The following is a 13367-nucleotide window of genomic DNA, read 5'->3' on the forward strand; positions in this document are numbered from 1 at the left end:
CCCTCCCATATGTGGGATGACCTATGATCGCCCTGTAATGCCAGTAGCTCCAGGCTGGCAGGTCCGTGATGCAAAGGCGGAACTTCCATGCCGTCTACTGTAAATTAAACAAGATTAATTATATTATTTTACTTTAATATGTTAGTTTATTATTTTATATGTTTGTTTGTAAATTAAATAATTAATTTTTATAATTATACAAGATTTAATTATTAAATATTCACATATGGGTTCCGGACTCGATATTTGAGGCCCAGTAGCACCAAGATATCCTGAATTCTTGTGTTCATGATGAGAAAATTTTCTCGATTTATCACTCAACATATCTGTTATTTTAAATATTAGTTTATTATTTATATGTTAGTTTATTTTAAATGTTAGTTTATTATTTATATGTTAGTTTAATATTGTATATGTTAGTTTTATTATTATATATTTTTGTTTATGACTCACTTATTTTTGACTATAATAAAATTAAATAATTAATTTTCATAATTATACAAGATTTAATTATTAAATATTCACATATGGGTTCCGGGCTCGATATTTGAGGCCCAGTAGCACCAAGATATCCTGAATTCTTGTGTTCATGATGAGAAAATTTTCTCGATTTATCACTCAACATGTCTGTTATTTGAAATGTTAGTTTAATATTGCATATGTTAGTTTTATATTGTATATGTTAGTTTTATTAATTTATATGTTAGTTTTATTATTATATATTTTATTTATGACTCACTTATTTTTGACTATAATAAAATTAAATAATTAATTTTCATAATTATACAAGATTTAATTATTAAATATTTACACATGGGTTCCGGGCTCGATATTTGAGGCCTTGTAGCACCAAGATATCCTGAATTCTTGTGTTCATAATGAGAAAATTTTCTCGATTTATCACTCAAGATGTCTGTTATTTTAAATGTTAGTTTATTATTCATATGTTAGTTTAATATTGTATATGTTAGTTTCATTATTATATATTTTTGTTTATGACTCACTTATTTTTGACTATAATAAAATTAAATAATTAATTTTCATAATTATACAAGATTTAATTATTAAATATTCACATATGGGTTCCAGGCTCGATATTTGAGGCCCAGTCACACCAAGGTATCCGAAAAATATTGTTGTTTTCTCATGCTATTTTCTTACGATCGTTGACTAGAATTGGACAGAGTTTGTGTTTGAACTATCATCTATTTTGACGTATTTTTGGGTATAACAGATACTTAAATGATTAATTTCAATAACTATAAGGATACTACAATAAATGGTACTACATTTTACTAAGCTAAAACGACACTACATTACAAATACAAGTACTACATTAGGCCACTAGTACCACTAGAGGAAATTAAAGTAATAATTTATCTATTTTACTAGTCTTTAAGACAATAAATAATCTAAATCAGATAAAAACAACAAATAATTTAATCACAAAACATTCATGAAAATACATATATCACAGTAAAAAGTATCTAGTTAACATTTTTTTAACAACTAATAATAATTTCTCTATTTTTACTAATTTTTTTAGCACACTAATATCATAGTCCGGATAAAAATAACAAAATAGTTAAATCACAAAATAACATAGATCACATTAAAACAACTAATATGCATTTTTTATACGAGTTTCAATAAAAAATAAGTCGGAATACCTCGATTTAAGGTTTTTAAAAAGTTGAAGATTTGGCGATTTGGAGCCGAAACGAGCAACTCACAATGAGATAACGCCTTAGCTAGGATGTGAGACCGAGAATATTTACTTTTTGTGGGACGGGTCGGCTCCACTCGAGCTTTTTTGGTCGTTAATGGGGGAAGGGTTCTGGTTTGGTGGGGAAGGGAAGGGGACGGTATTTTATGTAGATATAGCGTCGTTTATTAAGGCGCTATAATAAACGGCGCTATACCTGCCCGTCTTTTCATATTCAAATATAATGCCCCTTTAAAGGGCGCTATACCTTAACGGGGAAACGATCGTTAAGGTATAGCGCCCTTTTAAAGGGCGTTATATGTATTTTGGTCACTAACTTTGTTTTTCACCTATTTTTGTGTCTTGAGTCCAAAAATGCATTATTTTGGTTCCGGATTCGGGTTGGGGGATATATTTTTTTTAATTGAGTAAATAAGTGACTTGGCAACTGACATGGAAAAAATGGAGTGGGTCAGCTGCCACATTGGCCATCCGTTAGGGTTAGGGGCAGTTCCACTTACTTTGCTAACGGTAGGGTGGGTTTTTGACATAAAGTGAAACAGAGGACAAACGTATACTATTTACAATAGTACATGGGCAATAATGAACTTTTTTCCTTTTTTAATTCCCAAAATACTTTTCTCAAAATAACTTTCTCTTTATTCCATATTCGTCGTTTATCCTTTTCTTTACAAAAAAACTTTTTACTTTATAAAAAAAATAATTAAGGGTATTTTAGTCATTTTACTAAAAGAACAGCTTATCAACACTTTTCTGTAAAACACATCAACTGTTTATTATTAGTTTCAGCACGTCTATTCAAACACGTAAATGCTTAATTAAAAAATCAGTTTCAGCACTAAAATACTTTTCAGCACTTCAAACATATCAGCAATTTACAATCAGTTGATCCCAACGGACTATTAGTGCGTAGAAGTCTATGAATAAGAACAAAGAAAAAAAATAGTCTATGAATGTTCAAATTGCAAATATAAGCGTAAAATATATATGTAATACGAATCTAAGATCTTTAGTTAGAGGGTGTAAGATCAGAGTACTACTGCACGTGCAAATTTAGTACAGATTACATATTCAAGATATTTCAACCATGTGCATTGATAAATAATACAACCTTGCCGGTATGTTTAGGACGTCATAAATTTAAGTCGTAGAAACAATTTTTTATAATTTGCAAACATGAAAGATAAAGTTATGTCCAATAACTCAATGTAATTGGTAGCCTTTCCTCAAACTCCGCTAGGATATCATGAGTTTAAATCGTATAAACAACTTTTTGTAGTCTGCAAATATAAAAGATAGAGTTATGTACAATAACTCAATGTAATTAGTAGTCTTTACTCAAACTCCAGGCACGACGAAAGCTTAGTTGTGTGCTGGGTAATTTTTTTTTAATGTAGTAACAAAAAGTTACCCATCATACTAAGAGAAGGGAAGATAGAAGTAAAGTTTTACTATTATAGAATTGAAATTTTACATTTTTTTGGTCAATGAAAGTCTACATTTAAATAGTACATGTGCATTGTGTGTGATAAAATTGATGTTGGATTTTGCAACTGTTACTGCTACTGTTTTCTAGAATAATTAGTTATTTAGTTTTAGGAGCAGTCTGCTAGAAGATTCAGAATTTTAATTATAGTAAGAGTTTAGTAATTTAGTTGTAGGAGGAGTCTACTACTTTATTTATTTGGCTATTTAAAACCTTATGATTAATAAAATTTTAGAGATAATTTTTTAATCCTATTTTCAACCTTCTTGTTGCTTGCATATTTTTTCTAAAATCCATAACAGTGGTATCAGAGCCTCCATTGATCTTGACGGATCTCTGAATTCGCTGAAAAACAACCAATTTCAATCACTTTTAAACCATACGCATTTTTACCCATACCGATTTTTAACCAAATTTTTAACAATGGCAAGCAACGGTCTCTCTTTGAATACCCCACAAACTTTCACTGGTGAAAACTATCAGATTTGGTCAGTGAAGATGAAATCTTATCTTGAAGCTTATGATCTATGGGAAGTTGTAATGGAAGACAAACTTATACAACCACTTCCTGCAAATCCTACCCTTGCCCAAATCAAAGCTCATTCAGATGAGAAAACCCAAAAATACAAAGCCAAAACTATAATTCAAAATTTAGTTGCAGATTCAATCTTCTCTAAAATCATTGCATGTGAGACATCAAAAGAGGCTTGGGAAACACTCAAACAGGAGTATCAAGGAAGTGAACGAGGCAGACAAAATCAGATTTTAAATTTGAAAAGAGATTTTGAATCTCTTAGAATGCAAGATGATGAGACCATCGCTAAATATTCTGACCGAATTTCTTTAATTGTCAATAAAATCAGATTACTTGGCCAGGATTTCAAAGATGACAGGATAGTTAAAAAATTCTTGTGATAATTCCCGAGAGATTTGAATCCAAAATTTCCTCTCTGGAAGAGTCTAAAGATCTCTCTACCATCTCTGTTGCAGAATTAATAAGTGCTCTTCAAGCACAAGAGCAAAGAAGGGTCTTCAGACAAGACAAAGTTACTGAGGGTATTTTTTATGCGAAACACCAAAAAGAAAAAGTTGATTATCCTTATTGCAAATATTGCAAAAAGAAAGCACACTTAGAAAAATTTTGTTGGTGGAGACTTGATGCATTATGTGAAAATTGCAAACAAAAAGGTCATGTTACAAAAGTGTGCAAGTTTAAAAATGCTCATGCACAAGCACTAATAGCATAAGAAGGAAGGATTTTGCATCTGTTACTGCTACTGTTTTCTAGAATAATTAGTTGTTTAGTTTTAGGATAAGTGTGCTAGAAGATTCAGCATTTTAATTATAGTAAGAGTTTAGTAATTTAGTTGTAGGAGGAGTCTACTATTTTATTTATTTGACTATTTAAAGACTTATGATTAATAAAATTTTAGAGATAATTTTTCAATCCTATTTTCAACCGTATTGTTGCTTGCATATTTTTTCTAAAATTCATAACAATTGCAACCTCCAAAAATTGTAACCAACAACTAGTTGCAGTGTGTTCTCATATTATATGTAGCAGATAGTCTCTAAAACTGGTGATTCACAATTCTTTGGAGCAAAAGGGCTAAATTTTGTCGTCGTTCAATAAAGATAGCAGCCAACTTACGTGGCGTAAACCCAGAGTCCCATTATCCTCTGCCAAAATGAGAGGTCCTCAGCTTAAAATCACAAATAATTCAACCATACAAGTTTCCCTGCAACTCCAACATATCATTCTTCTATGCATCAACAAGCCATAATCCGACACGTACCATATGTTTTCTCTACTCCCATTCTTTTATTACTGATAGAAAATTTTGTAGTGTTCTGCAATGCACCTGATAATTTCCTGCAATTTTATTTATATATTTAGGTATAATAGAAACCAGAAGATTTCATTTAAAGAAGGAAATAAAGTGGTGAGTGAGTAAGCAGAGAGCAGAGACATAAACGTTAGAATTGAAGATGGCAAAGCCAGTTCAAATTGAAGTGTGGAATCCAAATGGGAAATACAGAGTTGTCAGCACAAAATCTATGCCGGGAACTAGATGGATTAATCTTCTAATTGAACAAGATTGTCGTCTTGAAGTAACATATATATTCTTTTTCCATATTTCTTTTCAAGTTCTTTTCAAGTTGTTCATTCTTTTTTGGGTTTGATTAACTTGATTTAATGCATTTGATTTTGTAATTATGAGTAGATATGCACTGAGAAGAAAACTATTCTATCGGTTGAAGACATTCTTGCTCTTATTGGAGATAGGTGCGATGGAGTCATTGGACAGGTGATTGATCCTACATGCATTATGGCTTGTGATTTGCTTTCGAGTTTTGCCTCCTGTTTTCTTCTAAATGATCTAGATTTAACTATTTTACTCTATTGTGGCAGTTTACAATAGAATATTTTTGGATGGTTATGTTAAGTGTTAAGTGTCTAACTTTAGCTAAGGGACTTAGTTGTCGTCTCCTTATATTGTCTTAGGCAATCTTCACCTCGTGAGTTAGCTTTTGGTGAGTTAATCCTAAGGTCCATTTTTATCAGACTCATCTGAATTCTTAGTTTACCCAATGTTGAACTCCCATATTATATTGTCCACGCGCCAGATGTCAACTGTCCAATATTGGTAGAAAGAATTAGTTGTTGTCTCCTTACATGGTTTAGACATCCTCACCCCGCGAGCTAGTTTTTAGGTTGAATTAGTTATTTCTTGTTATCTTTTTAGTGACCTACTTATAAAAAAAAAACTTTTACACTATCAGAAAGTTGAACTTAAATACTTTCATTTTCTTGGGTTTTGTAATATTCAGTTGACAGAGGATTGGGGAGAAACACTATTCTCTGCATTAAGCAGGGCTGGAGGGAAAGCTTTCAGTAACATGGCTGTAGGATACAACAATGTTGACGTTGAAGCTGCTAACAAGTACGGTGTTGCTGTTGGAAACACACCTGTAAGTTTATACTTCTTCATTTTTGATTTGTAGTAATCCAGTTTCTTTGGTACTGAAATAATCAGTAACTTTGTATAAGACATCTTAGCTGATAATTTTAAATGCATATCATGCCTGATCATATAGTGTTTGATCTACTATATTAATCAATATTCAATAGATTGGTCTGAGGTTGTCTACAGTAGTGTTTGGACTTATCAGAGGCACTGAATCTATGTCGATACACTGACAATTGCCATTTGACACAACACAACACATATAGTATATTATGGAAGTTATAGTCGGTTATATTTCCTCTTAACAACAAGTTTTTGTTTTTTCACGTGAGAGGTCTTTTACATGGAGTCTCAGTTATGAGGGAATGCTCCAATTCACTTTGAATTTGAAACTGGTAAAACACTTCTTTAGTAAAATAAGACACAAAAGTTATCCTGAACTTGCGACATGTGTATCAATGTAATCTGTAGCTTCTAAATTGCCCTAGGAGGGATTTTGTCGGACCATATAGACTGATCGATATGGTAAATGATGCAAGAAATATTGCTTGTGATCACAATGACAATTGATATCTGCATATCTGTAAAGGCATAATTCTCTCTTCTCACATAATGTTCTGATGTCCAGGGAGTACTGACCGAGACTACAGCAGAGTTAGCAGCTTCACTTTCTTTAGCAGCAGCGAGAAGGATTGTGGAGGCAGATGAGTTCATGAGAGCTGGCAAATATGAAGGATGGCTTCCACATTTGTATGTAACTGTTTAATCTCAATTACCTTCTATTTCTTGTGTCGGCTCAGGTCTATAACTAAATTAATGGTCTATTCCAGGTTTGTGGGGAACTTGCTTAAAGGACAAACTGTTGGTGTAATAGGGGCTGGTCGTATTGGATCTGCTTATGCTAGAATGATGGTAATAATCAGCTACTAAGATTTATCCTCTTAAGTTTTCTGTGAAACTAGGTTTGCTTTGTGCTTTTTGGTTGACAAATATTGATCTCAACTTTTTTGTTTTCTGAAATTGTTGGCTGAAAACAATTTAAAGGCAGGGCTATTCTCTGCTCTACATGTTTATTTTAGGACGAGCTTCACTTTCAAACTTCATCTTCACCGGAAATCAAGATCAAATAAATGTATGTACATTTGCTATGTTAATTTGAGCAACTTTGTTTTTTTGTTGGAACAGATTGAAGGCTTCAAGATGAACTTGATCTACTACGACCTGTACCAAGCTACTCGTCTAGAAAAATTTGTGACAGGCATGTTTTGATCAGTCTACTACATTGACAAACTTCTCAAGCACATTTTCATCTGCTTATGTTCTTTTGCCTTTGCAGCCTATGGTCAGTTCCTTAAAGCCAGTGGTGAACAGCCTGTGACATGGAAAAGAGCTGCATCCATGGAGGAGGTGCTCCGAGAGGCTGATGTGGTAATTATTTTCTACGTCAAGAGTGCATTTTTAGATCTCTTATTCACCTATCTGGACATAGTAGTGGATTTCTCATTCAAGATCTAATCTCTGGCCAAAATGTTTCTCTAGATAAGTCTACATCCAATCCTTGATAAAACAACGTACCACCTTGTAAACAAAGAACGGCTTGCAATGATGAAGAAGGTAAAATCAGTTGCAAGAATATCTATTATGCTTGCTGATTTATACAAATGCGACATCTTGATATTACTCCATCTGATCCTGTAGGAAGCAATACTTGTGAACTGTAGTAGGGGGCCTGTGGTTGATGAGGTAGCTCTTGTTGAGCATCTGAGGGAAAATCCCATGTTCCGTGTTGGCCTTGATGTCTTTGAGGTAATCACAATAGTAGTATATTTATTTTGGTGATTCCCTTCTCCCGCTATGAACATGTAAAAGGCGTATCCGATGGTCAATGAGAAACTGGTGTATTATGCACCATTTCTAGCAAAGGAAAAGCTAGCAAATAATCTATTCTTGTAGAGTATAGGATGCTTCCTTTGTCTTATACATTCAAGTAATGCCCTTCTTTAATTATTATGTTGTGTTAGGATGAGCCCTACATGAAACCTGGTCTTGCGGACATGAAGAACGCCGTTGTGGTACCCCACATAGCTTCTGCATCTAAGGTAATCATGCACTTAATTGTATATTATCTGTCCTTAACCTGTAATCTAAGAAGCAATGTTCCTGCTGCGACAGCTATTTCCCATCTAATTCACCAATTCTCTTTTACATGGGGTTGCCGTCTTGTTTAAAATAGTTTTAACTCTCCTGATTCTTAATGCAGTGGACTCGTGAGGGAATGGCTACACTAGCTGCTCTGAATGTCCTGGTATGCAATTTTTAAGAGAGATCGTTTTCCACGTATCACGTTGAACTTAAAGATATTATTTTGCTAAAATGCATGAACTACTGATAGTGAGTGTTAGGGCTTCAGGCTATACAAAATAGGTGCTTTCGATTTTTAGTGATGCGTATGTTTCTTGATGTCACAGGGAAAAATTAAAGGCTACCCAGTTTGGGGTAATCCAAACAGTGTAGATGCATTCTTAAATGAGAATTCTCAACCTCCTGCTGCATGTCCAAGCATTGTTAACTCGAAAACTTTAGGTAACGCGTATATGCAAATTCCTTAGAGCTGCAAAATTTGATCCAATATGCTTGAGGGGTTTCACTAAATAGAATTGGTTCACTATTGCAGGCTTACCTGTTTCAAAGCTGTGAGCTTGGACTGTTGAAATGATCAACATATGCCAGATTATTGGAAATTTTAGACTTGGAGATGTCTATTTCAAGCTTGGAAAGGAGTTGATAGCAAGGCTATCATGTATCACTCATTTGTCTATATGGATTACTTGATTTGCTATAATTAGGACACACGTTTTACACATAAACTCTGATTTCTAAGACTCTTTTCTTGATTTGATATCTATGAAACAATCTTTACTGCGTTGAGGTTAACATAATTCTGTGGCTTAAAGGAATTCATATAAATATGACTTGTTTTTACTAAAGTCATATAACTTTGTTTTCTCATACAAAAATCATATAACTATAACTTTTTTTCATCAAAGTCACATAACTATATTTTCTCACACAAAAATCATAAAACTTTTACTAACTTACACAAAAATCATGAGGATCGAAAAATATAATTTTTTAGTAGTATTTTCTTATTTTGTGATTTTGTTATTTTTTATTTTCAATCTAATAAATAATAATCCAATTAAAATAGGAATGACTCAACCGATCTGGCCCACCCGATCCAATACTCATATATATAAATTAAAATAATACTAAAAGTGAATGGTAAATCCTTCAAAATATGACACTTCTATTTTTTTTTCAAGATTTTTATTCAAATTGATAGCATTTTTATTTCAAGTGTTCTTTAATTATACCTTTTATTTATTTATTTTTTTGTCAGAATTTCATGCATTCCGAACTAAATTTTTTATGGGGGAAGAATTCATTTTTAGTTTTATTTTAACTTACGTATATGTGTATTTGGTCGGGTTGGGTTGGGTCGTTCCTATTTTAAGAGAAAAATATAAAATTAACCGGCCGTCCGAAACTAATTACATTTGCTAGTCAAAAAATATATATATAATGCGTATGTTATATGTGTATAATACACATATATATAAAAAATATTTTATCGGCTATTGTTTTTAGGAGCGGCTAAAAAATACTCATATTTCTTCTATTTTAATTGGGTAATTATTTATTAGACTGAAAATAAAAAAATAATAAAAAACATAAAATAAGAAAATACTACCGGAAAATTTATTTTTCGACCACCATGATTTATGTGTGAGTTAGTTGTAACGACCCGACCTGTCGTTTTGAGTGTATTAGCCCTGATCCCCTATTTACTATTTTTCCCGTATCTATTTCTGCTTATGTGACTTGCCGGGAGGTCTTGTTTTTGGTTTCGGAGTGATTTGGGACACTTAGTCCCTAAAATAGAAGCTTAAGTCTTAAGATTTTGACCGTAGTCGGAATTGTGTGAAGCCGACTCCGGAATGGAGTTCTGTCGGTTCTGTTAGATTCGTTGGGTGATTTTGGACTTAGGAGCGTGTCTGGACTGTGAATTTGAAGTCTGTAGCTAATTTAGGCTTGAAATGGCGAAAGTCGAACTTTTGGGGAGTTTGGCCGGGGGGTTGACTTTTTGATATCGGGGTCGGATTCCGATTCCGGAAGTTGAAATAAGTTCGTAATGTTGAATATGACTTGTGTGCAAAATTTGAGGTCAATCGGATGTGGTTTGATATGATTCGGCATCGTTTGTAGAATTTGAAAATTTCGAAGTTCATTAAGTTTGGATTGGAGAGTGATTCGTGTTTTTGATGTTATTTGAGATGGTTTGAGGATTCGACTAAGTTCGTATAGTGTTTTAGGACTTGATGGTATGTTTGGTTGAGGTCCCGGGGGCCTCGGGTGAGTTTCGAGTGGTTAACAGATCATTTTTGGACTTTGGTTGATGGTTGATATCTGATGGTGTATATTTTCTGGTTTCCTCTTACGCGTTCGCTAAGGGTTAATGGGAGCTGGGAAGATTTTGTTCTTCGCGTTCGCGAAGAAGAGGACGCGAATGCGAAGGTGTGGTCTGCGTGTGCATCGCGAACGCGTGAGTGGTGTTGCGTTCGCAAAGAGAAGTGAGGCAGCTGGGGACCCCAGGTCTTTGGTCTACGCGTTCGCGAGGTACGGGCCACGTTCGCGATGAGTTGAGCTGTAAAGCTTCGCGTTCACGAAGCGTTGATCGTGTTCGCGAAGAGTAAACTGGGAGGCAGTCTGAGTTGGCCTACGCGAATGCGAGAGGATGACCGCGTTCGCGAAGAAGGAAATCTGGGCAGACAGTAATAATTTAAAAAATGAGGGTTTGAACCCATTTTACATATTTTGAGCTAGAGAACACGGAATTGGGCGATTCTTGAAGGGATTTTTGTGGAGTTGATTGGGGTAAGTGATTCCTACTTGATTTTGGTTAAATCCCATGATTTCAACTTTAATTTTATCATCTAATTTGTGATTTGGGGTGAGAAATTGGGGAAAAATAGGAAGAACTCTTGAGTTAGAATTTTGAGGTTTTGAATGAGATTTTGTTATCGGATTTGAGTAATTTTGGTATGGTTAGGCTCGTGGGTGAATGGACTTTCGAGTTTTGTGACTTTTATCGGATTTCGAGACGTGGGCTCGGGGGCCGGGTTCCGGCCGATTTCGGATTTTTGGCTTATAATTTCGTATTTTTCTTGTGAATTGATTCTTTTAGCTTATATTAATTACATCGTACTTCTTGTGGCTAGATTCGGGGCGTTTGGTGATTGATTCGAGGGGCAAGGGCATTGCAGAGTAGGATTTTACGTGGTTTGAGGTAAGTAACAGTTTTAAATCTGGTCCTGAGGATATGAAACCCCAGATTTTTGGTATGATGTGACTATTTTAGAGGTGACGCACATGCTAGGTGACGGGCGCGTGGGCGTGCACCCTGGGGGATTGTGACTTGGTCCGTCCCGTGAGACTGTAAAGTCAAATAGCTATCGTTAATTACATGTTGTCTATGTGTTATAGAAATTTGACTGCAATCATGTTAGAAATCATGCTTAGGCTATGGGATACACTGTTGGGAACCGCAGATGTCGTGTACTCGTTGAATTAATTGCTAATTGTTGTTTTGTACTCAGTCACGGTTTACTTGTATATCATATCTCAGTCTCTTCTTGTTTTTGCTGATACATTATATTATCTTTGTTTGGGCTGATTTTTATGATTTCTGAGAGCTCGAAAGACCGGAGAGGTTGGTGACTGAGTTAGGGCCTGAGTGACGAGCTGTGAGCTATATGTATGTATATGGATCGGGTTGCACGCCGCAACGAGCCTTAGGGCTGTATATATGGATCGGGCTGCATGCCGCAACGAGCCTTATGGCTATTTATATGGGATCGGGCTGCATGCCGCAACGAGTCTTATGGCTATTTATATGGGATCGGACAGCACGCCGCAGCGATATAGTGCTTGGGCTGAAGGAGCCCCTCCGGAGTCTGCACACCCCCAGTGAGCGCAGGTACCTATTGAGTGTGAGTACTGAGGGCTGAGAGCCGAGTGATTAAGCTGTTGTAACGAGTTGAGTGATTGTTGCCCTGAGAGGCTGTACTTGCTTTTTCATTTGTTGATGCACTTAGCTGCTATCTGTCATTGTCGTGAAATTTCTGAAAGATTCCATATCCGGATTTACCTGCACTTTAACTTAATATAATTGATTTGATTTGAACCGCCGGATTTGAAAGCATGTCTATTCCTTGCTGAAATTATTGAAAATGAACTGTATAGTATAGCTCGTCACTACCTTCTCAGTTCCTTATTTATTTCTGTTACTTGCTGAGTTGGTTGTACTCATGCTACACCCTGCACTTCATGTGCAGATCCAGGTGTGTTTGATCACGGAGGTCGTTGAGTTCGTGCGCGATCAAGTACCGGAGGCTACGAGGTAGCCGCCGGGCGTCCGTAGACCCTGTCTCTCCTTCTATCTTTTCTTTCTTTTCTGTATTGATACTTAAACACTGTTTGTATTAGACTGGATATCTAGATGCTCATGACTCAGTGATACCCCGATGTCGGGCTATTTTTTTGTTTTCGCACTTATGCTTTGGGTTTTACCCCGTTTTTATGAAAGACTCCGGTTATTTTTAAATATATTAATTCATTTCTGTTAAATGTTAAAAGTATTTTGGAGATGTCGGCTTGCATAGTATCACGATAGGCGCCATCACGACGGGTTAAGTTTTGGGTCGTGACAAGTTTGTATCAGATCCTATGTTATATAGGTCTCACGAGTCATGAGCAGGTTTAGTAGAATCTTGCGGATCGGTACGGAGATGTCTGTACTTATCTTCGAGAGGCTGCCGAACCATTAGGAAACTTCACATTCTTGAATTCTTGTCGTGCGAATCTTTTGATTCTGGTAACTAAATTTTTGTTGTTCTAATTCTCTCACAGATGGTGAGGACGCATACTACGAGGCAGGATGGACAGCCACCAGTACCACCAGTCAGGGCCGCGAGAGGCCGAGGTCGCAGTAGGGGCAGAGGTGCAGCCCGCACAACAGTTGGGGCAGTACCTGCAGACCCACCAGTTGCCCCAGTTCAGGAGCAGGCAACCAGTTGTGGATGAGCTTGTGGGACCAGCTCAGGCACCACCTGTGCCTATTGTGATT

At 35.5% G+C, this 13367-nt stretch overlaps 2 protein-coding genes and 1 long non-coding RNA gene across 4 annotated transcripts; all 3 read left to right on the plus strand.

Moving 5' to 3' along the window:
* The first annotated feature begins 3635 nt into the window (after nucleotides 1-3635).
* LOC107805317 (uncharacterized) lies at nucleotides 3636-4127 on the plus strand. The gene has a single exon (XM_016629333.2). It carries the CDS (start codon nucleotides 3636-3638, stop codon nucleotides 4125-4127), a length of 492 nt encoding a protein of 163 aa, XP_016484819.2.
* A 672-nt stretch (nucleotides 4128-4799) lies between these two features.
* On the plus strand, nucleotides 4800-9115 carry LOC107805344 (glycerate dehydrogenase). Of its 2 annotated transcripts, NM_001325770.1 has the most exon segments (16): nucleotides 5202-5324; nucleotides 5438-5521; nucleotides 6045-6185; nucleotides 6810-6931; nucleotides 7012-7093; nucleotides 7367-7439; nucleotides 7518-7609; nucleotides 7721-7748; nucleotides 7751-7766; nucleotides 7768-7782; nucleotides 7785-7795; nucleotides 7884-7987; nucleotides 8203-8280; nucleotides 8442-8486; nucleotides 8650-8764; nucleotides 8856-8878. In NM_001325770.1, coding segments are annotated over 16 exon segments (1152 nt in total).
* Nucleotides 9116-11398: 2283 nt separating this feature from the next.
* LOC142173251 (uncharacterized) lies at nucleotides 11399-12876 on the plus strand. Its single transcript, XR_012702834.1, has 2 exons — nucleotides 11399-11528; nucleotides 12577-12876. It is a non-coding gene; the product is annotated as an uncharacterized LOC142173251 (long non-coding RNA).
* Nucleotides 12877-13367: the final 491 nt, after the last annotated feature.

The sequence above is a fragment of the Nicotiana tabacum genome, chromosome 19 (genome assembly GCF_000715075.1).
Source record: "Nicotiana tabacum cultivar K326 chromosome 19, ASM71507v2, whole genome shotgun sequence".
In the NCBI taxonomy this organism is placed as follows: Eukaryota; Viridiplantae; Streptophyta; class Magnoliopsida; order Solanales; family Solanaceae; genus Nicotiana; species Nicotiana tabacum.

Excerpts from the sequence above, each read along its gene's own strand:
- LOC107805317 (XM_016629333.2), top strand. The coding sequence starts at position 3,636 with ATGGCAAGCAACGGTCTCTCTTTGAATACCCCACAAACTTTCACTGGT.
- LOC107805344 (XM_016629378.2), top strand. The coding sequence starts at position 5,202 with ATGGCAAAGCCAGTTCAAATTGAAGTGTGGAATCCAAATGGGAAATAC. Across the intron at positions 7,796-7,879 it reads GGCTTGCAATGATGAAGAAG|GAAGCAATACTTGTGAACTG; the intron begins GTAAAATCAGTT and ends CTGATCCTGTAG. Across the intron at positions 8,281-8,441 it reads ACATAGCTTCTGCATCTAAG|TGGACTCGTGAGGGAATGGC; the intron begins GTAATCATGCAC and ends TTCTTAATGCAG.